This window comes from Xiphophorus hellerii, chromosome 2 (assembly GCF_003331165.1).
Source record: "Xiphophorus hellerii strain 12219 chromosome 2, Xiphophorus_hellerii-4.1, whole genome shotgun sequence".
NCBI classification, from domain to species: Eukaryota; Metazoa; Chordata; class Actinopteri; order Cyprinodontiformes; family Poeciliidae; genus Xiphophorus; species Xiphophorus hellerii.
In genome coordinates this window covers 20,996,823-21,024,132 of record NC_045673.1, presented here as the reverse complement: position 1 = coordinate 21,024,132, position 27,310 = coordinate 20,996,823, and the positions used below count along the sequence as shown (strand labels likewise).

Sequence of the window (27,310 nt, the reverse complement as noted above, 5' to 3'; positions counted from 1 at the left end):
TTCACACCTCCACCTCCAGTGGGGGCTCCCTCACAACATCCATAACCTCCAGCAGGGTTTTCTTTAGGACCTCCAAAACCCTCCATAGAAATCTCCTGTACGATATCCAGAAGGAACTCCTTTATGACCTATAGAGGGGGCTTCTTTACACCATGACGATGGTAACTTTACGACCTCCAGAGTGGGCTTCATTATGACATTCAGGGAAAATCCCTCTTGTCTGAAAGATACCTGCTTTTCAACCCATTTACCCCCATAGGGGGCTCTTTCATTGCATCCCAAAGCTTTACATTCTCCAGAAGTGGACTCCCTTACAAAGTTGGGAGTATAAAATGGGCTCTTTTATGACACCCTGGAGCCTCCTTCTTGTCTCCAAGAGAGCTTCCTTACGGTCTCCGGAGAGAACTTGCTCCTTTACACCATCCGGAGATCTGCCTTTCAGGAGTTCAGGATTAATTTCTCCTGTGATATCAGATCCGCATCTTCAGAGCAGCTAAATCTGAAACATAATGTGTCACTGTGTCTTTTCTCTAAACATCCTGGCTCAAACACACACGTGTGTTAAGGATATCTATTACTGTAATTTTGGGCGGGGAACCGGGGCTGACAATAGGTAACCTGAGGGCTCCATTGGACCTAAAGTGCTGTTCCTGAAACCCCTCCCCCAACCACTACTCTGTACAATCTTACTCTTGTAAGAGCAATGTGATCAGAGAGGTTGAATAATTTAGTTAGTTTTATTCTGGATGTTCCTCCCAGTGATTTTTCTCTCCATCTCTGACAGCTTCAGCCTCGGGCAGCAAGTGTCTCAGGTGTGCTGTTACCTGCCCAGGTGTGCTCATTCATTTGGATGGCAGCTCAAGCAGGTAGGTCCACTTTCTCTCTCTGTAGCACGCCAAATGTCTTTGATGGAACTGAAGTTCATGTTGTTATAATTCAGACTAAAGGAAAAGAAAACTGGACTAATTCTGTCAGATGGGTGCAGTTACTCCCCTGGTTCAGCCTTTTCTCTTGAACAGTCAGTTTTTAAATTAAATTTAGATATTTACAATTATCTTAAATGACTTCTGCTGAAGTAACGGAGTTTGCATTGAATCGATTTTGCAGGTTTTGTTCTGTGCAGCTTCTTTGTGTAAGCAGAAAAAAAAAAAAATGATGTGCTTCTGAAAACCAACCAAAGAAATTGTACAAGAAACTAATTTCTCAAGTTTGTGTGTTTGGGTAGAAGTGATGTTTTATTTCAAAATTTAAATGAAAAAAGCTGCGTAAAGGTCACTGTTAGGTAAATTTAACTCATCCATTGCCATGCTGACTTCTTCATAAATAAACCAAATGACAAAAGGTCCACAATTCCAAAGAACTTGTGCATGTAATAACATGACGCACACGGAGTACTGGGGTTTAACACGCTGTCAGATACGCTGAAGATAAATCATTGTTTGCTTTGAGCTGCGGTTTGGTTTCAGGACGCTAGAAAGAAAGATAAAAAGTATTTAAAAATGTAATGTTTTTCAACAGTAGATGAACATGTCAGGAATTAAAGTCGCAGTGAAGTTTGAATTGCTGAAATCTAAAAACATTAAGAATGAAGTTAAATTAATTAAACCTGCCTCGTTGTGGAGTTACATCTCATTTTACAGTTTTTAGTTGTCCTCTTAATTGGGTAAACACATTTTAAATGGTTTCCTGTGTCATTATTTTAAAATCGTGGAAGATGCATTGGTTTAAATGAATCTTGTTGTCCCAGTTTTCAAATTAAACTGGCAGATTTTTTGCCATTTGTGTGTAATTTATACATTTGCATCCAACAGCTGCAGTGAAACATCTAGATATATTTCACAGCTTAATGACTTTATATCAACTCTAATGTCCTTTTTTCCGCTCTGCACCACCTAGCACACAGACGGTGCAAATCTCAGTGAAGTTTCACCTGAATTCATCATTTTTTTCTCTAACACCTGGAGAAATGGCAGGATAATTTCTTCATGCAGCTTTTGAAATCTTCAACTGTTTGGTTTTCACCCCCACTCCTTGAAAACTGCGTATAAAAACACAGACATGACCTGACAACGTCTGAGAGCTGAAACATTAGTGGCATGAAAAGAAACAAGACCTTATCTCTGATGTTCTATCTTGTTTTAAAGCAGCCACACGACTCACACTCTGTCTCTGATCTCCAGCAGATCTTCTCGTTGTGTTTCATGAATATCAAGGTGATTTATCCCTCTGCACTGCAGCCAACACTTTGCATGGTAACAGAAACCTCAAATATGAACCTAAATGCAGCGTTGTTACTTATGAAATCGTACATGCTTATTATTGTACCTAAGACCCACTTTCTGCTCCACAGTTTTTACAAAATAACCGCACATTCCTTGTTAAATCCATCTGCAGATTCCTGAGAGCTAAAAGAAAAACCATGTTTCATTTACGTTTAGTTCAGAGGATTCCTCAGGCTAATATCTAAAGAGTAAAATTAGACCTGAGCTGTCTGTCAGAGTAAAATCCCAATTATCTGCAGAGACATGTTCGGTCAGCTCTATAGATGTTTCACTTTTTTGATTTCCTTCTATTTCTTATTGTCCCTAAGCCATGTTTTTAGCTTTTTTTTGTTTTAACGTCGATCATGCGTGAAAGTTTGCAGCTGGGAAATCTGAGTTTCCTGAAATTGAAATAAGTCAGATTTAATATCAACAACAGACTCAGACTTGCTTGTTTGATCGTGATGGTCAGAAGCTTAACTCTCGATCTGAGTTTTGTGTTTTTCTCATTGTTAAAGCTTGTGATTCAGTTATCACTCTCGCCAAAACCCAGTTATTTTTACGTAAATTAGGTTACCTACGAAAATGTAAGTTTAAAATATTCCATCAGTTCTCTTTCCGGTTGCTTTGGTCGGATCTTTCTTGAACGTGATCCGCTTTTTGATTTCAGCGTATTTTCTCTTCCCTTTATTTTTTCTTTCAGTAATCATAAAGTTAATATCATTAGAAAAACAACCAATTAGACTTTGCTGTCCAGGAACGAGCCATTCAGACTTGCTGCTACTGATGGTATCAGAGCTGTTCATCACTGCAAATGAACATTTTTATCTCTGTAGAGAACAAAATAAACGTCCTGGTTGGTCAGACCTGCAGTGTTTTCAGATCCAGCAGGTATTTGTTGTGTTGTTCATCAGGGGTCCAGAGGACTGTGCATGCACATGGTAAGATGATCTTAGAGTATCTTTTTCATGGAGGTGCAGCAACAGTGGGTGGGGTCCCGACCAAAGAACAGGGACTGAAAGCTTCTGAGTGTGTGAAAGACGAATGACTTCTTAACAGAGCAATTTTAATAAATGACATTCATTCATTCATTCATAATCTCAATCCACTTGTCCTGAAGGGTTGCTGGGGTGTTTACACCTTGGACAGGTCACAAGTCCACAACTGTTAACAGATTACTTTTAAATTGTAATTAAAACAAATCTAAAAATTAATCCTGTTGATATTAAAGAAATCAGTTCAAATAAAAATGTCCTGTTTACATTATATTGATTTAAAAATCTGGTGCTTAAATATTCTGAACAATCAGGTTGTTGTAGATTTTTATTAACTTTTCCTATTTCTTAATATAAAGGTGCAGAGTGTATTTGAGCCAGACCTTAAATCTGCTGTGTAATGATTAAAGAGTTGAGATTTTAGTTCTGGGTTAGGGTAGGGTATATTGACGGAGTCAACAAGAACATCGCAGTGACTGAGGATAGATTTACGGCAGACTGCAGCAAAAAGATCCACATGCCACATACTTGGAGATGCTGGTTCTACTGGTGCGTTGTCCTCCATTTCCAGTAAATCTGTTATGTGGGGGTGGGCGTGTGTGTGTGTGTGTGTGTGTGTGTTGCTGCAGCATTTGAGCAGGAAATGCAGTACAGTTCAGTCAGGTTTTGGAGAGGCCCAAACATTCCAGTTGAAGTTCATCAGTCCCTTCAGGGCGCACGGTTCACTGCTGGATAAACACATTTTTATCATCCAGAGTCCTCTGGGTTCCAGCTCTCAGAAAGTTTCTCCCATCAAACCACAAGAACCGAGTTGGAGTTCAGCTTCAGTTGGTTTGGTTGTTGCACTTATCTCTTGGCTGGGTTCAGATGCTGTACGGTTTCTATAAAGCTTCAATTCAGGGTTACGTATTGCTCTGTACTTTTATTTTAGTTTATTTTTACTTGGCTGTTCCACTAGTTCTCACCTGTCTGGGTTTACTGGGGCTTTGAGTTGAAATAAGATGCACTGCCTCAAAGTTTGTATTCTAAAATTTAGATAATAGTTGTCCGAAGGTAGAAACTATAGACGTCAAATACATTTTCATTTACACCTCACATAAACGTTCACCAAGTCCTCCTCAGCAGTTTCACATATAAAATTTTACACCTTAAAAACTGATACAGACCCACATATAGCAGACTAGTTAAAACACAATGTGAGCCTCTGGTTTTTATTGTGTTGTTGACTTTTGGCTGATTAAAAAAGAAAATAACAAAATCGAGTGCATTTAAACGTTTAATAAGGCATACAACAGCAAACAGTTGGTGGTTTCAAAATACTGTGATTACTGACGATGTTGCAATTATGGAAATGAAAATGTTTCCTGTCAACCAGTGTTTAAAGAGAGACTCAATGAGTCTTAACATGCTTCCTCTGGCTTGTGACCAGTTTATAAGGCAGAATGTCATCTGTGCAAATATCACTGTAAGAATTTCATAGACTTGGAAGTCAAACGAAATATTAAAGATTTAAATTTTCTCAACATTTTACTTAAATGTGAAATTGGAGTCAAAAATGTCTAATTTTGCAAATGCTTAATTCGTATTTTGATTATACCTTTCCAAGCTGTACAGTTTGCGTGTCACAATAACAAATTTTACTGGGAGATAAATTGTCCTAGAAGTTATTGCGATGAACAAATATTGCCATTTTGAGACCATTTTCAAGTAATGTAATGGTAATGACATAATAATGTGAGAATACACTCTCAAAGATGACTAACTTTAAATTCTAATAAACATCTAACACTGGAGCTGGAAGACATTGTAAATTTCTAAAACAAATAGACAAAACAACAGAAGCAACAAATTAACTAATTATGAAATCTCTGTAAACAAAATGCACTACAAAAAAGACTAAAGCTTTTGTCATCCCGTTTTTGGTAGAAAGAGAGCAACAAAAGAAAATCTCGATAAATCATTCAAGTGGAAATGATCAAGCTTATTTTAATTTATTATGGCGATTAATTGATTTATTGCGACAGGCCTAAAAGTTTGTTTCTTGTTTGTTGAATGAGATTTTATTCAGCTCACATTGCTGTATTAAATGATAAAATTAATACTTTAATTGTTGGGGTTCTGTGTGTCGTCCAGGCTTTTACATTCCTTCCCAGAGGGATTTTGTTTAATTTTGTTTAATTGTTTAATCCATTGTGAAGTTGCATGTAATCCTGGTTTACAATCATCTACACATTGAGATAAACCTACTTTTTCTCCACCAACAGAATAGGAATCATCTTCAGTCCACCAGAAACTAGAATCCACCAGATGTCTCAACATGATCCTCATCTTTGTTTTTGGTGAGTTTGACTCATCACATCCCTGACTGAAGAAATGTTCTCAATGGTCTCTTCATGGAGGAGGAACTAAGCTAAAATTAAACTCCAGTGGAATCAATTAAACTGTGGGAGTTTGGGAAGGTTGTCTACTTGAAGCCATTGGAAAGGAATCCAGAATCTCAAACAGGATGTTTCAGAACATTTAGAGAACCGAACTGCAGAAACCAAAGCAAAATGAGACAGAAGATCTGTTCAGGCTTTTACTGGGTCTGTTCTGGAGATATTTGGAGTTGGAAACACTTCTAGAGTCTTTGGAGCAGAAGCTGATGTTCTCTTCCAAAACAAGAAACATGACAGCAAGCTCTGAGTACCTCATGAAACAATGGATTTGCTCACTGTGACTCATCTGTCTCTGCAGTTTGTCTCCCGGCGGTAAAACCCCAGGACCTCCAGGACCAGTGCCCTGGCGGCTCCTGTCACCCTCAGCTTGGTGACCTGATGGTGGGACGGGAAGCGCAGCTCTCAGCCTCGTCCACCTGCGGTGTGGACGGACCCCAGAACTACTGCATCGTTGGATACCTGGAGGTTAGAGACAGCACTCACATACACACCGTCAGCCGGAGTCGTCTTTGGACAAACAGGGATCTGTGAAACGGACAATAAAGATGTTTTCATTGGCTAAAGCTCAAGCTATTTCTGTGGGTTAACCTGTGCTAACATTTGTTTATGCTGAGGTAATAATGTGTGACGATATGTAGGACTGTACAGGTTTTGTGGATTTGAATAAGCTGCTGCTGAACTCATTTTTTTCTCCCCTCATTCTCTGACTTTCATACCGAAACAAGTCTTGATTTGTCACTTTACGTTCTGACACTCTTCAGCCTGAGGAACTTTTCCAACTCCTCTCCCCATTAATGCGTTTTCCTTTCTCCTCTTCTGTCATGGCTTAGGTTGGAAATACTTAGTGCTGTACAAAAGATATGGGCCAACAACTCCAGCCTCCAGGCTCATCCATAAATCAGACACCCGTCAGTGTCACTTCTTTACACCTTAGTGACGCTATAGCCTCTTCATGTTGCTCTTAATGGAGTGTGTTCGTTAGACACAAACCCTAACCTTTCAGCACTTATTAGTAAACCATTGATTGTTGATTAGGTTGAATGACTAATTCAAAATTATTATTGATTCATCAGGGGGAGAAAAAATGTTTCACATGTGACTCCCGACTGCCGTTTAGTCCCCAAGGCAACCCACAGAGCCATCGTATCGAGAACGTCATCACAACGTTTGACTCTGACAGACGACTGAAGTGGTGGCAGTCTGAGAACGGTGAGCTGGAAGCTGTCCTATCACAGCACATCATTATGTGCAGAATAAAACATAAAAGGTTCAGCTTTTGGTTGTTTGCAGGAGTTCATCAAGTCAGCATCCAGTTGGACCTGGAGACTGTCTTCCAGTTCAGCCACCTGGTCCTCACCTTCAAGGTAAACAGCTAAAGACACTCATTTAAAATGTTCTTCTCCTGCCAGGTTGTTAAGTCAGATGATTTTTAAAATGTGGTTTCACATCTGAATGAACAGTTCCTACAGGTTGGGTTACAACACAACATTATTTTCCTGCTCCCCATTGACTATCATATTAAAATCCACCACAGACTCACCAACTTAATTAACCATAAGATTTGTCTAAAGCTGTGATATACCTATTAGTTAATAGTAAAATAAAAATATCCTTGAGATGATTAGATTTCAAACCAGGTTTGCAAGACAACTCACTCACTGAAGATGAGTTTTATCTGAAAAAAATGTTGTTCTGATAAGAGCTGAGAAGGTGATGTGAAGAAGGAGAGATAAGTCTTTTCATTGAGATTAGTATTGCCCTGCTGGATTATCAACAGAATGGACATCCGAAGCAACATAAGGGGAATAAAAGACTGCAGAGGTGTGACGTTGGGTGGGACTGGCGTACCCAGGGTTGCTGAAATTTGAGCTGTCGGCCTTATTTCTAACCACTGACGCTGCTCCACTGACTCTGATGCTGAACGTAGATTTAGGTAACTCAGTTTGAAATCTGGAGGTTAATTCTTACAAAGAACAGGCCATGAACAAGAACAGGCTTGGTTATCCTTAACTTTATCCTCTGGTCTGACAACACAATGTTCTTCTTAAGAACATCGGAGACGTCGGACTTAAAGATGAACGGGGTTCAGTCGGCAGCGCTGCTTGAGCCCCTGGGTCTGATTTGTTTGATAGAATGTGAATGTCTCCTGTCTGTCTTCCTGCAGAGCTTCAGGCCTGCAGCCATGCTGGTGGAGCGTTCGAAGGATTTTGGACGAAGCTGGAAAGTTTTTCGCTACTTTGCAGACGATTGTTCCCTTCATTTTCCTTCAGTTCCTGCAGAACCTGCCAGCTTCATTGACGATGTTGTCTGTGACAGAAGATACTCTGGACCAGAACCATCCGCAGGTGGAGAGGTAGGTACCACATTTGAACACACCTCCACCAACCTATTTGCTCCGTTCTTGGAATAAAAAAACATTCAGGTACAAACTTGTAATGTGGGACAAGAGTATTTTTAATTTGCCACTATTGTTTTTGGTTTTGAGTTGTAACATGGACTCTTGTCTTTTCAATGGTCCAAACTTTGAATATAAGGGGAGAATATTAGTTCTTCATCCCTCTCAACCCAAGGCAAAGCAAGGTAGTTTAATTTTTATCACATATTTTCAGCAGCCAGCCATTTCAAAGTTCATTACAGGACTAGAAGGAAAATAAATCAAGGAAAAACATCACACTGCAGTGACAAGGTAAGGTTTAAAGCAATGACAAGTTGAAAAACAGACTTCAGTTTATAATGTTTTAATTTATACTAATCAAAAGTAGCTCTAAACAAGCGGGCTTTTAGCTTTGAATATTTTTAATACCAGCCGATAACTCTGTGACTCTAAACTCAGCGGCCATTTTTATAAGACCATCCTGTTTGAAATCTCGCATTGGTGAGGTACTGTTGATCAGTTTCTAGGTGTCATCTTGGTCTCATGATGTCAAAATATGAACAGCGTGATAATAAAGGTTGTTTTCCACCAATAGATCTTTTTTGTTAATTCAAGAATCAAATACCTCTTGTGAATTTAGCCACTAAGAGAACTGCAAGTTGTGCAAAACCTATTGAAACATTGAACAATTTGGACATTCAAACTTTTAGAAAAGTTCACATTAAGTTCACCTGTAAAAGTTATTGTGTATTTTAGGTTCAGCCTGAAATTTCACTCGGAAAACAAATACCCCAAATATTTTGTGAGCACTAAATATTCTGGCACATATGACGTAACACAGGAAAAATATGTCTGATTTAATATCAGAGAGTACAAATTGTGTGTTTTTTATACAGTGTATGTAAATAACTGAGGAGAAGATAGAAGTTTAGATAAATCTGTAACCCGGTGTGTTTGTCCACCAGGTGGTGCTAAAAGCTCTGGATCCTGTCTTTGAAATAGATGACCCATATGCTCCAAACATTCAAGGTGAGACAATGGAAAAGGTTGGGTTTTTTTTCCAAAAGGTACTTTTAATCTGCCAAACGGTCCTCACTGGAACACATATTGTAATTTATTAAAAATAACTTTTTATATATTCGCTTATACATTATCCTCAGAGCTGATCACCTTGACGAATATCCGTGTGAACTTCACTCGTCTCTTCACGCTTGGTGACACGCTGCTGGCTCGCAGACGCAGAGATCCTCAGGAGAAATATTATTACTCGCTTTACAGCATGGTGGTTCAGGGAAGCTGCTTCTGTAACGGACACGCCAGCCGCTGTGTCCCTGTGGACGGAGGACGTGGGGACGTCTTCACCCAGTCTGACATGGTACACACACTGAAACTAAACAGTTGCTTTGCCATTAAATTTGTTTATCTTCAGTTTAAATTGTTTTGCTGCTCAGTTACTCCCTGATGGCTGAAGCAGCGCCACCAATCAGACAAATTTGTATTCTTGTCAGATCAGTACCAGTATGAGTTTTTTTTCTCAGCTCAAAGGAAGAACAGGGTTTTCCATATCAAGCAAAATTTATTTCAGACTATTAACCTGTCTAACCCATCTGAGGTCCTAAAAACATGTCAGAGCAAATCTTCTTATTCATAAATTCAGACATCTCCTGACATGCAAGCAAAGCAATGCAACTAAATTCAGTTAAGAAAGACTTTATCTGTCCCTGTAGGGAGCAATTTTAAATACCCGGCAAGCGGCTCAAACATGAGTACAATCACTATAAACACAATTAAAACGCTTCGAAAAACAGATGATGAAAACCAAGAGACAAGGATCACTTTTTCTGTAAGTACCTCTACAAGAAAATCCAGATTGGTGTTTAGTAAAAGTGTTGTGTTGTTCCAGAAAGTTGGATAGCAACCATTCCTAAATTTTGTTGAAGTGAAAGTTAATTTAGAAATAGCACTGTAAGAGGTTTGCTGGAAAGAAGAACAATGTGACTTTCTTTGATAACCGCTTGTTATCAAAAGAGAACCGCTTGTGTAAAAGAGGAGTAAATTATTTGGTTTTGGAGGGAAATCATAGTAAAATTATTGCCTTTGGAGAAAATTACCACTTCCTTTTCAGTGCTGAATTCATCAGATCTGGGTCGCTGGCTTGACTCTTACAGTTCGACTTAAATAAGGAGTTTAGAAAGAAAACAGATCCGATGTCTATTTCTGGGTTTTCCCATGGGTTCTGAAGGTAACGAGGCTTTTTCTTCTTCCAGGTTCACGGTCGCTGTGTCTGTCAGCACAACACAGCTGGGGAGAACTGTGAGAGATGTCAGCCGTTTCACAATGACTCCCCCTGGAAGCCTGGAGGAGAAACTACACCCAACATCTGCAGGAGTAATTTTTATTAATTTCCTCTTTTATTTCCGCACAAATGAATCAGCTATCATTTTATTTTGGATTAAATACAGACATATAGATTGTTTGTGCTTCTAAACCTTCACATTTATGATGCTTGAGAAATTGGGCTGTTTTGACTTGTTTCAGGTTTCACCTCCATGTCTGCGACGTTGTTTGTCTCTCTTAAAGGGTGTAACTGTCACGGTCACTCAGACTCATGTCACTTTGATGCTGCTCGCTACGAAGAGACCGGAGGTGCAAGTGGCGGCGTGTGTGACGACTGCCGCCATGACAGGACGGGGCCTCAGTGCGAGCGCTGTCGACCTTTCCTGTATCAGGACCCGCAGAGGGCGCTAGAGGACCCTCACGCCTGCATACGTATGTTTCATCATGTGCAACTTATTCATACTTGCTGCTTTTACAGTGCAGCATCAAACCAGGTGATGCTGGTGAGAGTGATAGTTCTGATATTTCACTTTAGTGCAAATAAAAGCTGCTGTTCGAGCTTTTTAAAAAATTGGTAATGGTTAAGGCTTGCGCTTTCTGGTTCTTCTATATAAGTGGGATCGGCCATCCGCAGGGATTGGTACAAAGTTGATACGTTCCCCTTCTTCCTCTCTTCTGGATCAAATCAATGACTTATCCATCTGAATAAAGAATATTGGAGGAGGGAGGCATCTAAAACGGTGCACAAATTCAGTCCTTGAAAGCTGTTCTCCTGCAGTTTTTAAATGCATCCGTTTCCCAACACACCTGAACAAAATGGCTGAACAAAATGGCTGAACTCCCTCATTTGCATTCAGTCATTGAACTCTGCAGACGCCTGGTAATCTGACCTTCATTACCAGGTATATCGGAGAAGGGATGCATGGACTCGGACAGCTCTGATCTTGATTTGAGATGATGACCAATGATCAGCATTGTCAGATTTTTACTTTTGCATTAACGTGACCTTCTTCCAAACATATCCTAATGTCTCCTGATCGTAGCATTTTAGTTCTAACACCTCTGTGATTGAAATTGGTGCTTCATAACTGAGTCAAACTCAGTTTTTCTCTCTGGTTTGAGTTCTGATTCTCAGAGGACTCACAAGTCAGAGATCACTGATGTTTCTGTAGCTTCCAGCAGCATCATGTCAGGAAGCTCAGCATGTTGTCTCTCTTTAAGGGTGTATGCTGAGTCTGAGCATCATGGAGTGACGTTCTTGTTGCAGCGTGTGACTGCGACCCCGCCGGCTCCCACAGCGGCGGTTTGTGTGATGCTTCAAGCGGTCGGTGTTTGTGTAAGGAAAACGTGGAGGGTCAACGCTGTGATCGCTGCAAACATGGTTTCTTCAATTTGAGATCGGACAACCCGGCTGGGTGTGAAGGTACCAGAACATCTGTTTTTACATTCATTCAAATCTCTTTATTCATATTTTATCAATTAAGAATAATAATTTAAAAGGTATAACCAAGAGATCAGATTTATTTACAGAACTATTTAATAAGATGAATATAATCATAGAAGCAGACTCAAATTCTTCAGTTAGATTTTAGTTTGATGCTAGAGAGAAAACAATTCAGTCAAATTAATTTGAAAATGCTGTGTCGTGTCATTGAATTCACAGCAATCCCTCAGGTTGATTAAGGATGTGATAACAGTAGAAAGGAACAACTCAGTTAAAAGGAAGAAATCTCAAACAGTACCAAGTTCACCATCAGCACCACTCTGCCAGGACCAACTGGGGATTTGAAATGAAGAAGCATACAAACAAAAACACTTAAGCACTGATCCACAAATACTTTCTATGTTAGAGAAGAAAATACAGAGTCAATGACAGCAGCAGCTCCTTCAGTTGCCTCATCTAGGAGAAAAATGCAGCCATTTGTAAACTCTACGGGTTGAAAAACAAAATACTATTAATCTGTTGCAGTAACAGCTCCTTCAGTGGTTTTGTACAGGAGAGAGACTGGATTAAACACAGAAAGGTGAGGCAAAGTGTAGAAAGGGAAGATCAATTTGTTGGGAGCAATATCTCTGCAGATGAGCCCCCTGTAGGAAGGTAACAGCTTAAAAACACCCTGCCAGATGTAACTTTCAAGACCAAGTTAAAAGTAGCAATAACTGTATTATGATGCATGACTGGAGAGTGGTAGGAGAAAGTAGCAGAGTCAAGAAAAGTCATCATTTTGTCCTCCAGCTGCCTGGGTCTTTAGCAGCAGAATTACAGAGATAGCTGATGATAACCTAAGCTGGTCTAATTATAAACTAATTATAAACTCATCGGAAAAGTGGTTCGCCCAGGACGCCAAACAGGCTAGTACCGCCTCTGCTGGGAGCAGGTTCTTTAAATTGTCAATAAAATTTCTTTAATCTCTCCAGGATTGCAGTTTCCAAACTGCACATTGTTTGTAACATGCTGTAACATGTCGATGTGCCCTTGGGCAACCTTAAGTTGCATACTAATCTGTGTATCATGTAAGGTGCTATGAGTGGTCAGTATTGCTAGAAGAGAGTGATATAAATTCAGCCCACTTACCATATGGGAATATTTTCAAGGTTTCAGTGATATGATGAGGTAAGGTTACAGCATAGATGCTCATATAGTTGATTTGCAACTATTTTTTAACCATTTAAGATTACGGATAGACCAGATGAGACAACGTCCTGCTCTTTGTGTTATTTCTGTGCAGCTTTGATCTGACTTTATGCTGTTTTCAGTCTGCAGGTGCCACGGCTTGGGAAGTGTTGGACCATGCGATCCGCTTACAGGGAGCTGTAAATGTGAGCCAATGGCCACCGGGCTGCTGTGTGATCATTGTGTGGTAGGTTAAAGTTTGTACAACTGTGATCTGCAGAAACAGATCCTTGGTATTATGTCATATTTTGAGGTTTAATGGTTTTGTTTCCAGGCAGGTTTCTGGGGTTTGGGAAACTCAGTCTTCAAATGTTCACCCTGTGACTGTGATGTTGGCGGAGCTAGCAGCAACATGTAGGAGTTTTCTTTTTTTACTTTTGACTCTCTATGTTCAAGTGATTTAATGCTTTAATAAAACGTAATCCAGTCACTAGTTGTCATCTGAATATCTACAAGTCATTAAGAAATACAGGCAAACTTTAACAAGATGTGACTCACTCTGAAGGAATTAAATCTTCTCTCAAAGGATATAAAATGTAAGGTTTGTGAATGTACTCAGGTGTTCTTCAGAGGATGGACAGTGTTCCTGTTTACCCAACATGGTGGGCCGGCGCTGCTCTGACCCTGCACCTGGTTACTTCCTGCCTTCGCTCATCTACTTCCTGTATGAGGCGGAACTCGCTGCACAGCTGACAGGAGGGAGTTCCTCCCCTACTCCTTCTCCTCTTCCTGTTTTTCCCTCTTCCTCTCCACTGGTGTGTATCATCACTGAATGGAAAACTATCTGGTCCAGTTAAGCCATCAGAACCAGGGACTGATTTTTAGCATCAGATGCTAAAAATCCCAAACCAAACATTAAGTTATCTTGACGAAGCCACTGATCCTGCTAAGGAGTCCAAACCTCGGTAATCCATCGAACTCAGACAGAACAATGTTGTTACGGAGGAATGTCTCACCATGGCAACACCAACCCAGTCCTGGGTTCAAATCCCAGCTAACATCTCTCTGCATGGTTGTTTATCTTGTGTGTTCAGTGTCTTAACCTGAACCAGAGGCCATGCAAGGTTCGGTGAGCAAAGATGTATGGATGGGTTAAACTTTTAGTAGAAACCACCTCTCCTGTCTCCAAAACTTTCCTCAGAAAGTTGTTTAAATATTTTAATTTACTCACCAGTCCCATCTTAACATCTTTGTGTTTAACAGCCTGTTTACAAAGACTCATTCTCACTCTTTGTGTTTTTAGGTGAATCCCGCCCTTTTGCCTTCATGTGAGCAGTATTTCAGACGTCAGGGCTATGACTTCCGAATCTCCAATGGAAAAGTGATTTTGATACGGAGGCCTCGTCATCTCACCCGTCGGAGGAGACGGGTACAGCTTTGGTTCATTTCCTGTTTGTCTCTGAAATAGAACTGAACGTGATTCTTTCGTTGATTTCCCCTATTTTTTGTTGGTCCTGCAGCAGAATACCAACCCTTTGAACCGGGGGCCCCTGCAGATCCTTCCCCACCAGGGCTCACCTGAGCAGTCAGGAACTGGTCTGGGATTGGTCAGAGTGACAGAGGGGGTGGGGCTTAGATTCACTGTGGACAACCTGCCAACATCAATGGAGTACCAACTGGTGATCCGCTATGAATCTGAGGTGAGGAGAACTTCAGGGTCTTGTTTATGAACTCTTAAAAATAGTCAGCTTTACAGATTTTATTTCTTTATTTTTATTTCAATATATAACAAAAAAAACATAGACATAATCTTGAACAATGTGAGTATCAGAACAAGACATTGATCTTGAGTTTTTCCATTTAGATGTCGACACTGTAACATCAAAAAAATTTATTGCTCACATTTTGAAACGAGAAATGTAGCATTGTGTTGGAGTTTAATCCAGGAAGTTTTTCTCCCTGGATTAAACATCAGCCATCTTCCTTTGCAGTCTGTCACCGATTGGGTGGCGAGAGTGAACATCATCACGCTGTCACCAGGCGATGGAGGCTGCAGTGACGACCCTCCATCAGGAAGTCTGACACTGATCCTCCCCAGAAGCTCCAGGTGAGTCAGCCTTCGTGAGCAACAGGTAATTGACCTTGGGAGTTCACATTACTCTTCTGCTGACCACTTTCTACAGAGCATTACATTAAAATGTAGCTAAGTGAAAACAGTTGCTCCAGTTTAACGTCCTCCACAGTGACTCCGCCGAAGTACGACATCAGCTCTTTTCTGATTTTTCCCAAAAAAAGTGATGCAGTGTCTCTGAAGCAATTCAATTTTTGCTTTGGGATGACAAAAAGACAGAAAAATATGATTGTTAAAGAATAATTTTACAGCAATTGACCACATTTCTTTTTAATTTTATTAGCCAAACTTGGCTCACACCAGTAGAAACCAGTTAAGTAAAACTTGTCTGGCAACACAGAGCAGGAAAAAGCAAATCTAATAGCAATACATGAGAAATCTAACATCATTAATGATGCATTGATGACTCATCGAGAAAGTCATAAATGATCCCAAAATAACATCAGTTAAAGTTATAGTTCATGATTCAACAGTAAGAAGGAACTGTTGTTTGGGTCAGGAGAGTTCCTGACCCAAACAAACACAAAGTCCCATCTAAGATTCACCAAAAAACATCTTAATAAACCCCAAGACTCTAGCGAAAATATTCCGTAGACTGTGCTAGCACTTGTAAGTAGATGACTGTAGTGTGAACATGGCAGAAACTTTATTATTGATTGCAGCACACAAATAAAAGTGATGTGAACGCTGCATTGCTTCTCAGCCTGTTATCTAATTTCCTTAGTGTCCACTAGGTGGCATATTTTTTAACACAAGAGAACTTTTATGAATATGACATCAACCGTTTGCCATGACATTTTAACTACTGATATTTTCATGTTACACGTTTGTTTTTTTCCAGATTAAGTGTTCTGGATTCCCGGGTGTGTCTGAACGCCAGAGGTCGATACTATGTGGAGATTTTCTTTGACAGGCAGCAAAGATCAGACTACGCTCCTCTGCTGGTCGACTCGGTGAGAAAGTCATGATCTCAAAACTCATTTCTGCACAACTAGAGGGAAGTATTTAAAGAGTTGCTTTAGCAACAGTTCAATCTGAGCATAAAGTATCTCAGTAAATAAAGTGGTGTAGAAATATGAAAAACAATATTTTTCAGTAACCGTAAGCTAGAGCAATAAGATTTTTTTAAATTTTCTATAAGCTTACGGTTGTTAACTTTGGTCTCTGAAAAGTTTGAATGTTTTAAATAGAAGAAGAGTAGGAATCCTGTAAACCAGGCCTAATGAGACCAAAGTACCTTATACTGTCAGAGGGAACCATTTTGTGATGCTCGGGTCATCACATTATTTTATTATTACCCAGATCATCTTAACCTCAAATGTAAAAATGAAAACAAGCCTGTTTGATTAAAATGAAGCTCAGTGCTGTTTTCTCTGTCAACCTTTATTATTATTATTATTATTTTTTTTTAGATGGGACTGGTTCAGAGTTTCTATTCAGTCCAAGACTTCTGCTCCCAGAGTGACTTTGACTCTTTCAGTCACTTTCGCTGCGTTGGATTGGACGTGTATCTCGGTTCTCAGGAGTCACTTCCAAAAATCTGCGAAGGACTGATCAAGAGTCTGTCGGCACGCATCCACAACGGAGCTGTGGGTGAGCCATTTACTGCAAATCCCCAGGCAATTTTACACGTTTTCATAACATAAACATTAATAAGACCTCTACAGGAGATCCTTCCTGTCCACAGCCTTCAGCCTCGACAATAACGCTTTAAAAATGAGTTACAGCAATATTAATATTTTTATTTCTTTTTTCTTTTTTTATTGAAGAAAACATCCAATCAAACCGGACCAAGGTCCACCTTTTATCACTACAGTCACAATTTACACAAATGTATTTATGGGTTTTACTGCCACCTGCTGGACGTTCTGGATCCAGCTTCTGGTTGTGTCAAAGCCCAGGTGTATTATCGCCATTCAGGCGTTATCTGAATAGAGTTCAGATAAAAAGCTTTATAATCTCAAATGAAGAACTCAACCTTGTGGTCTGTAGATTATCTTCATCTTCATAAACTGCTGGTTCTTTGTAGAAACTACTTCTTCTCTTGCTGCTTGAGTTTATTTACAATTAGATGATAAAATAAGGTTTGTTACAGATAATAAATATGAACTTAATATGCCTAATTTAGAAATTGGGTGTGTCCAAAGTTTTATGTGGTCAAATTTTAGCATTAATGTGTCTCTGGAGGCAGCTGACACAGTTTCACGTGAACCTGGTTTGACGTTGTGTGCTTCCTGGTTTCAGCCTGCACGTGTAACGTTATTGGTTCTCTTGGATCGGGATGCAGTACGCTGGGCGGGTTATGTGATTGTAAGCCCAGCGTGATCGGCCGTTGCTGTGACGCTTGTGCACCTCTGACCTTTGGGTTTGGACCTGAAGGCTGTAAACGTAAGAAGAAAGTTCTGAATCAGTCAGAGCCCTGCTATAGGAACGCTTCGTCTTACAGCGAATCCTTTATGTTGTTGCAGGATGTGAGTGCGACCCTCAAGGTTCTCTGTCGGAGGCGTGTGACCCGAGCGGAGGTCAGTGTGCGTGTCGCCCCCGGGTATCCGGTCGACGCTGCGATCGATGCGAATCTGGATTCTGGGGATTCCCGCTGTGTCAGCCTTGTGACTGCAACGGCCTGTCGGAAACCTGCGATGGATGGACCGGACAGTGTGTGAACTGCAGGGAGCACAGCAGCGGGCTGCACTGTGACAGGTTGGACTGAAGGTTCTGGATCTGATTACAGAATATTCTGCCTTCCTTTATTAAACTCGTTTCATCAGCAATGTGAGATATTTTATCCCCTCAGGTAAGATCACCTCACTTCCTGATGGTGTCATGTGGTTCTGACCCACCTGTGTGTGGCTGCTGTAGGTGTGTGGAGGGTTACTATGGCAACCCGGTCTCCAGGCAACCCTGTCAGCCCTGCCTGTGCCCTGATATCCTGAGCAGCGGACGGTTCTTCGCCTCTTCCTGTCGATACGACCCGCAGTCCGTCAGAGTGAGCTGCTCCTGCAGGGAGGGACACACAGGTAGGAGCCGTGTCTGCGGATCACCTGGTCTGCAGGTGTGCAGCCAAAGCTTAGTTCCTATTAGTTTGTTGTTTAAATCCAGGGAACCAGAAATAAACATAGGAGCAGAGATTTTTCTTGAACCGAAGTAAAATTTTTGACTGCAGGTCACTCCTTGACCCCTGTGTTGTTCCCTTGGGCTTGAGTTTAACTCTTAAAGATGTTGAAGATTATCATTAAATATAAAGTTAAATTCTAATAAAAACTCCCAGACCCCACGACGAAAAAGTAAATCAATTATTAAAGTTCACCTGATCGATCCTCTGACCTTCGACCTCTCAGGTGAACGATGTGACAGGTGCAGTTCGGGTTTCTACGGCGACCTGAGGTTGCCAGGTGCTGTCTGCAGGGCGTGCTCCTGCAACAACAACATCGACCCGGACGACAGCGATGCCTGCGACGGCACAACCGGAGAATGTCTCCGCTGCCTTCACTACACAACGGGTCCACGGTGCCAGTTCTGCAAGCCTGGTTACTATGGCAACGCCCTGCAACACAACTGTAAAGGTAAAGCAGCCAGTGAGGAACGTGCCACATGGTTACGACTGGTCCATATGGTCACAGAAGTGTCACATGTTTGCTGGTATATGTACATTGATGTTTCCCAGAATGCTCCTGTGATCGCCGGGGGACCAAGGCGACTCTATGTCCCCTGGAGAGCCCCTGCTTCTGCAACAGGGAGACAGGACAGTGTCCCTGCAGGACGGGTGTGGTGGGAAATCTCTGTGATGAATGTGAGGACGGGTTCTGGAACCTGGACGGAGCGTCGGGGTGTCAGCCCTGCAGCTGTGACCCGTCTAACTCCGTCTCTAACATCTGCGATAAGGTGAGAGCATTTTCCTGAGGTCTTGCTCAGGCTGAGAATGAAGAGGTCAGAGGTCATCCAGGTTCCGTGCAGCAGCAGATGATTGTTTGAAAAATCAGCTGGCTGAAGCTGTGATGTGTCCAGGTGTCGGGACAGTGTCCCTGTCGTCCTGAGTTTGGAGGAAGACAGTGTGATGAATGTGGAGAAAACTATTTTGGGAATCCAAACCTGCAGTGCTTTTGTGAGTGAACTACTTAATCTGTCAGAGACTGTCTCTTGTTTTATTTAAATCATTTTGAGTCAATGACTTTATTCTTAAACTCAACACACACACATACATCCACATTTACAAAATTTGGTATCAATCAACTGTGCTACAAAAATTTTGACTGCACAAACCGGCATAAACATTTGACACCAACATTGTTTAATTTGAAGAAAGTTGGGAGTCGTGGCAACTTCACTCAGGTGAAAAACCCTCCTGACCAACACCAGAAAACAACAAACAAATGAATCAACAAAAACCTTTTCAAATTCAGAGTTCCTGGTCAAATATAAACCATGTTGATCCGTCAGATCATCCCAGACATGTTCACTCAATGTGTCGATTACCAGAACCAAACAACTCCCTGAAAACCTGAGATCCACAGGAAGTGTCGGCCCCTTTAAAGCAGGACTCAAAGCATTGCTGTTTACTGCAGCTTACCCAAAAAACTGTTTTATTGCTGCAATTTTTACAAGCTTTATCTATTTATTTGTTAATCTGTTTTATTAATTTTAGGCTTGTTTTGCCTAATTTCATCACTTCTTGTTCTTAGCTTGTGACTGTAACCTTGAGGGAACGCAGCGCCCGTCGTGTGACCCTGAAACTGGTGAGTGCATCTGTCGGACTGGCGTCACCGGTATCCTCTGTGACGAGTGCACTCCAGGCTACAGCTCAGAGTTTCCTGCCTGTGAGAAATGCCATGAATGCATGGTTCTGTGGTCCGAAAACGTCACTGACGTCCAGCGAGCCGCCCAAAGGATGAGGACGTTCATCCTTCTCCATGGCAACACCCAGCATTCCACTCACAGTCAGTACTGGCAACGGATGCTGGAGATTCACTCCAGACTGGACAGCTTTGGCAACATGACTGGTTTCTCTCTGCCAAAGCTGGAGAAGGTAGAGAAACTCTACATGAAGATTAGGTGAGGTCCATATTTTACATTTTGTTGTATCAAAGATAATCTGGCTCCTGGTTCTTAGAGACCAATGTTGTTTGCAGAAACCAGTGATTTTGAAGCACCTCTCTTTGCAGGAAGATGAAAGATGCTGTTGACACCAACATAATTCTGATCGACCCGTCTGTCCTCCTTAACAATGAAATCAATAACATTAACGTAGAGTTTCAGAAGATGCTAAAAAACTTGAAGGATAAACTCATCAAGGATCCAAACAAGAAAGAAACTCAGCCAGTGGAAGGTGAGACATGATTGGCTTTATATCTATGCCAGTAACAAACTTTAGGTCAACTAAACAGAACACCTTTTTTCTGACTTGATATAAAATGCACTCATTTAAAGCAAAACCTTAAAATATATATTTTTAATTTGAATAATAAAACAATCAACTCTGTTGTGTTCCACTCTGTTGCAGAGATGCTGCAGGAGATCCAGAAGCTTCATAAAACCTTCATGTCAGACGAAAAGCGGGTGAGAAACTCCAGTAAAGCTGTGGAGGACTCCATGGACACCAGATGGGAGACTAGGCGCAAACTGAGCATGTGGAGCAGCAGAGAAGATCTGGCAACTCTGGAGAAGAAGGTCAAGGAGCTCAACATGCGCCAACTCAACCAAAAGGTGAGAAATATTCAGCAGAGAGATGGCTGGGACTTTTCTGACATCAAAGTCCAATCAGCTGAACTTCCTCTCCTTGATGGAGTTTCTAAATCCAACCGCGTCAACACATCTAACACCAACACGCCAGTAGCGCTTTACCTGCATCACAGGCAAATGTTAGCGATTGGGTAAAATGTAAAGCTTCAATAGAGAAAGCAATAATTTATCCAAAGCCAAGGGTCCAGACCCTCTGTATGAAGCAAAGCATAAAAAAGACGTTGGTTTTTAAAAGGCTAACTTAGGGCTAATGATGAAAACATCTCCTAAAAAAAAATATTTTTTAGTACTCTCAAATGTGTGACATCTTGTCTGCAAAGCTGTTTCTCTGAGCAGATCAGGAACTCAAGAATGATGATTGAAACATCAGTTTAATGTCCAGCTGCAAACCTTTGGCAATCAACACATCAGTATGTTACAGGCCACTACTATGGCCTTGAAATACAGTAGTTTTTATTTCCATCAACTAACCAGAGCGCTGTATCTGCTGCTACTTTTGAACTGGTCCCTCTCATTGTTTATCTAATGGAGAAACCCTCTAGTGCTCATCAGTGGTATTACACTTGAATAAAGAAACTGAATGATCTTCTGTTTCCTCTGAGCAACTTGTTTTGGTCTGATTCAGGTCTGCGGGCAACCGGATCCGGAGGACTGCTCTGGATGTCCCGGAGGTCAGATCTGTGATGGAGCTGTTCCTCATGCCCAGAAAGCTTCTGAGACGGCAGAGAAAGTAAAAGAGCGACTCATCAAATTCCCATCCAGCCTGGACGAGTCAAAGAAAAAGGCGAGTTTGCACTGGGAACACTGGGAGGGTTTCTCCACTGAGCTGGTTCCTGTGGGAATTTTGTAATAAAATGACTTTTATTTGTGGCTCTATGTTAGAAACATTTTTAAATTAAAAAGCATTTGATGCAGGTAAGTACACATAACTTTATATTATTCCAGATATAAACACAGTCTTCTGAGAATATTTTATGAATTTTATCAGAAACTTTGAATTTTACAAAATGTATGAATTTAGGTTGGTACTGCAGATGTTGACATGACATTTTAACATTTTTTGGTTAAAAAAGCATAAAGTCTAGTGCATTGATTTATATTGTTCTAGTTATAGACATGGCTATTTGAAAACATTTTTTTTAAAGAATTTTTAAAACTGATTTCAATATCATCATCCACAGGCAAAATGCATCGTTGTAGCCAAATCTTTCAGGAATCAGTGTTGTTCTGCAAAATCCCAACTTGGTTGACTTGTGGGAAACTGGGCAGGAATATTATCCTGGATGGAAGAACTTGCTGTGTTCGGCTTGGAACCCCTTTAAAACTGCCTATGGTTCAAGTTTTTATTGACTTACCCTAAAACCGAGCAGTTCAAGATCAGATTTACCCAGCAGCATTTTAATTGCTTGTTAGTCTCCATGAATCAAACACCCCAGTCCTCGTTAAAATGGTTATTTCCTCTGAAGCTGCAAAGACCTTATGCCAAGACAAAAACAGTTCTAAGGTCCCCAAAGGTGATAGAAACTGTAAAAAATCTGATGGCGGGAAAGCTTGAGCGCCAAACCAGAACTTTACCAAGTCCAGTTAGAAGCAACACTTTGAAAAATCTGTTGCAGGTAAACAGTTGATGTAGACTAGTTGGTGAGTCTTCTCTGAGGATTGTTCTGTTTTAAGAAGTGTTTCTATTATTTTGACCGTTTCAGATCAGTGATGTCCAGCAAGTGGCTCAGGACACCAAAGACCAGGCCCAAGACCTGCAGCGCCAGATCAGCGACATCACCAAATCAGTGGAGAGAGAGAAAAACAAAACCAGAGAGCTCATCCAGAGAGTCAAACAATATCTGATGGGTTAGTGTTTACAGGCATAAAGTCAGTTCTTGTAGGAGTCCTTCAACGCCAAATAATCCAACCATTAAATGATCATTTCTGCGCCTACCGTCCTCTAAAAATGTACCAGAGTGATGCATCTTACTGTGGGAAACATCTCTGTCTGTTTCCTTCCTGGCAGATGAAATGGTTCCTCCAGGTGACATTGAGAAAATGGCGAACGCTGTCCTGAGGATCCAGCTACCACGATCACCTGCTGAGATCCAATCGATGATCAATGAGATCAATAAACTTTTGAACAACAAATTCCAGGAGGACCTGAAGAAGCTGCAGGATGAAGCCAAAACAGCTCAGGAGCTTCTGCAGAAAGCGACAGAAGTCAAGTTGGTGTCTGAAAGCAAAATTATTTAACTCACAGCTCTGTTCAGAAACCATTTTTATTTATTTTTTATTTTAACAGGGAGCAAACTAAAAACATCAACGTTAAAGACATCCTCGGTGACATTATTGCTGCAGACACAGCTCAGAGCAAAGCCAACGATGACCTGGAGGTGGCAAATAAGGACAGAGACGACGCCAATGACCGAATCCAAGAGGTGAGACTCAAACTTTCCAATTGTTTTACAGTAATCCTCTCGGCCTGATTGGTACTGATGGTTTCTCTGCCATGTTTCAGATGGAAAACAAACTGAACGACATTGAGGATAAGCTGATGAACCAGACTGTAGGTCTGCTGGAGGAGAGTGAAGCTCTGAAAAATAAAACAGAGCAAAACAGAGAGATGGCAAAAGAGGCCAGAGAAACTGCTGAGTCAGCATTGACCAACATTTCTAATGACAGGGTAAAATCTGAAAACTGTTAGCAGCAGCTGCTGCTGGGGTTTGACCAGATTTCTGAGACATTTTCTCTCCCGACAGGAGCTGCAAGGAGTTCAGGAGCAGTTTGAGCTTTTAAAGCAGAAGCACTTGAACAAAACACTTGAAGACGGAGCCGCAGATCGACTGCAGAAAATCCTGAAGGAGATCGAAGATATGCAGAGACAAATGGAGGACAGACTCCAACAGATAGAAGGTTATAACCATCAGACTAAGAGTTGTTGTAGGATTATTAATGTCCTGTACAGAATGATACAAATGATACACTGAACACGTCAGTTTTGTTTTACCCCTCCAGGGGGTCTTTTGTGGGCTCTAGTGTCCCTTATATGACAGGAAAGGGGGAAGGAGAGGAGGGAAGACATGCGGCAAATATAGTCGGATCTGGGAGTCATACCCACGATGTCCGCGTCAAGGACTCAAGGCCTCAAAACATGGGTCGCGCTATCCCCTACGCCACGCCCTAACACGTCAGTTTTACAGGAAAAGTAGAAGAAAAGAAATCCTAAACACTGAACGGAGTGTGAGACTGTCTCAATGTTTGAGACAGTTATTTGTCCTGGGAAAAAGCTTCAGGGTTTGGCTCTGATAAGTTCCCTCTGAGAAAGTTTATAAACAAAAATATAACATGACATATGCATCAGGTGAATAAAGAATACACAATATTATTCTACATCAAATGTGACAAAGTGACACTTATTTTAGCAGCTATTGGAAAAGAGGAAAAAGTGCACCATCTGATGGACAAATATAAACATTTATTAGTGATGGTTAGTAGTCCAAAGTTCACTTGAGCAAAATTAAGTCTTTTTGTTCTCAGTTACCAAGGATTTTTCTTTTCTTTTTTTTTCTACCCGTTTTTGTTTGGTAAATGTTGGTGATACGTCAGCAGAGGGAACAGAACACAGATACAACAATAACAGTTGTAATCAGACTGAAGCAGATTATGTAATTTAGGAAAACGACTGAAATTCACTCTGAGCAAGACAGTGAGACGGATCTTCCTCAAAAAAACTTTTTCGTTCTGACCCATATCCTAATTCCTACATGTGAAGGAGGGGGCCGAGAAACGGAAGCTGCTCCCTGCAGTCCGAATGACCCTGATGTTTTCTCTTTGGGTTCTGAATGTTTGAATGTGGTTTCTGCAAATGTTTTTGACATATCTGAGTTGATGTTTCCTGTACATTTGTTTCTGGCAGACGTGGAGCAGAAGATCCAGCTGCTGATCCAGAGGAAGGAGGAGAAAATAGTCGAGGTGGCCGATCTGCTGAACACGGTGGAGTCACTTCAAAAGGAAATCATCTCTAAAGCTCAATATTACGTCACATGTTCCTCATAAGTCCTGCAGGGTCCTGAAAATAAAGACAAATGATGACTTAATGTTTTATACATATATATCTGAAGTTAAAATTAATGCTCTTACATTTTGCAATATTTGCTTTTTTTATGTTAGAAACTTTTACAAAGATCAAACATCATGAAAATAAAAAATATTATATTTGGATTGGCTCTGAGTGATTTCTTTAGGGACAGATTGTAGTTTCAGATGTTGTATCCAAACATTTATCAAAATTCTCATCATTACCGGTCTTCTCGAAACCCAGCGGATGACCTCTCACCCTGAGCCAGATTATTCATTTTAGACGAATGTATTTTATACATTAAATATTACAGGTTTGTAACATTTGTTTTGAATCGGGGAAATGAAAAAGCTCATTTGAACCAAACTAAATTGAATAATGGTGCATTGTTTCCTCTGCCTTTAAAAAGCGTCGGTTATTTGAGAAGTAAAGTGAATTTAACTAATTCTCATAATTCCTTGCCTCTTTTTTAAGTATTACATTCAGTGTCAAGTTGTATCATTGAAAAAAAATGCTTAGTGGCATGAAAGAAACTCTAAAACACAAAAAAAGACATTTTAATCTACTTTAGATTAAGTCTTTCCTGCATGAATGAAACATTTCTGGATGTCTGTTAAACTAATTGATTTATTCAGTTTCTATCCACCAGGGGGCGCTTATTTTCAGAGAAATTTGCGGAATGTTTCCTGCAAAAGCGTCATCTGTGTCAGAATGACATTTTCAATAAAGTTTTTAGAGTAAACCCACTACAACTCAAATCAAGGAAATGAACAGCTGCTCAAACAAATCCAGATGTTTTAAAACTCTCCATCTGTGCATTTCCTTTGGACAGCAAAGTGGAATTGATCAGGAAACAAGAAAATACCAGACTACTCCTTTAAACATCAATGTAAATATGCCCTGTACATATTATCCTGCTCAATACAATACATGTAATCCTAGATTGAGATGTTCCTAAATATGATAGAGTATGATGTGCATAGAGCACAAGACAAAAAAACATCTGAGAACCACGGGGCTTGAAACAAGCAGCACAGGATTGGGGAGCATTGATTTAAATGATGGAAGTTGTGAAATAATTATTAAACTCACAAAGTAAGAGAGAAACCTTCATGTTTCTATTTTTAAAAATTCAAAACAGATAGTTCTGCATTTTCACGGCCTCTGAAACAGACTCCAAGGAGACAAAGAAACCAGATGTAAGCACAGAAGTTAACACAGATCATTATCCCCACTATGCAGTTAAAACCCGATGACTGAAAGTAAACTAATCAACGATGCAAGGATAAAAAACCAAGGAGGGAAAAGATGCAAAGTTATTAAGGTTTTAAAAGATTCATGATTCTTTAAATCAGTTTCTCACACCAATCTGCAGCAGCCAATCAGCACTCAGCCTTTGTTTATAATCCAACAGGAAGTTTACAGTAAACACCTGAAGGAGAGATGAAGGGAGAGAGGAGAGAAGCCCCAGCAGAACAACTCAGTGTGACTGCAGTGCTTTGTTACTGAACATGTGGCAGCCTTCTGACATCACACACACACACACACGCACACACACACACATACAAGCAGTTTTTATTTTTAATCAAGTTAGGACTTTATATGACTTTTATAGTAACTCCCAGTTGCACCAAGCACTTAGCAGATAAGTGCAGTCAGAATACACTCCTAACCCTAACGTTACCCTCAACTTAAACCCTGACACTACCTGTGGCTCTGCTGAACCGGGACTGGGTTTGGGTCCCATATGGCCTTACCAGACATCAGAAGATGGATGAGAGAACCAGAAGAGATCCTAAGCAGGTAACATTAAGCCCACACACACACACACACACACACACACACCCTCACACACACATCTTCTTTGTTGCTGCAGGTGAGCTTCATCAAAGGGGGAGGGAAGGGGCTCAGGAATGTCTTTGTCTCTGGTCCTCCCGAGGGGTGTGTGTTTTCTCTAGAGGGGGGTTAAGAGTCAAACTTTGTTTTAGACAGGGAAATCAATATATCAGCATTAATCAGTAACAGATGATCAATGGAGAAAATATCAAGTTGATCTAGGCTCTTCAGACTGAACATTTTCAGCATGAAACTGATCCGGGATCCAATCTGTGAACGTTCTCATTCTGAACTCTTCATTTCTTTCTTTGCCAAAAATGTTCTGCTGACGTCAGATCAGCTGCCGTTTGATGGCTCCAGAGCTCAGTCCGGATTTTTTTTCTTTCTTTATTCCTCTTCAGGTTTTATCTTTTAAATCTGAGTGCTGTTCTGATTCTGGGCGGGCTTTACGTTCGTTCTACCATTCTGTTCGAGTGGTTTTAATCTGGGCCGGCCGGAAGCGGGGGTGGGTGGCTCTCATGAGGC

General features: G+C 40.8%; 1 protein-coding gene across 1 annotated transcript; it reads left to right on the top strand.

Annotated features, from left to right (window-relative positions):
* The first annotated feature begins 750 nt into the window (after positions 1–750).
* On the top strand, positions 751–25,090 carry lamb4 (laminin, beta 4). Its single transcript, XM_032549289.1, has 35 exons — positions 751–866; positions 5,521–5,595; positions 5,993–6,159; positions 6,768–6,903; positions 6,985–7,058; positions 7,859–8,047; positions 9,034–9,097; positions 9,229–9,443; positions 10,336–10,456; positions 10,649–10,837; positions 11,673–11,828; positions 13,163–13,266; positions 13,354–13,433; positions 13,639–13,834; positions 14,323–14,448; positions 14,540–14,719; positions 15,011–15,126; positions 15,992–16,103; positions 16,563–16,743; positions 17,395–17,538; positions 17,619–17,850; positions 18,010–18,167; positions 18,489–18,713; positions 18,815–19,032; positions 19,156–19,252; positions 19,830–20,199; positions 20,310–20,473; positions 20,648–20,850; positions 21,512–21,670; positions 22,590–22,734; positions 22,895–23,096; positions 23,174–23,309; positions 23,390–23,554; positions 23,631–23,784; positions 24,788–25,090. Exons 2-35 carry the CDS (start codon positions 5,574–5,576, stop codon positions 24,925–24,927), a joined length of 5,340 nt encoding a protein of 1,779 aa, XP_032405180.1. The 5' UTR covers positions 751–866; positions 5,521–5,573; the 3' UTR covers positions 24,928–25,090.
* Positions 25,091–27,310: the final 2,220 nt, after the last annotated feature.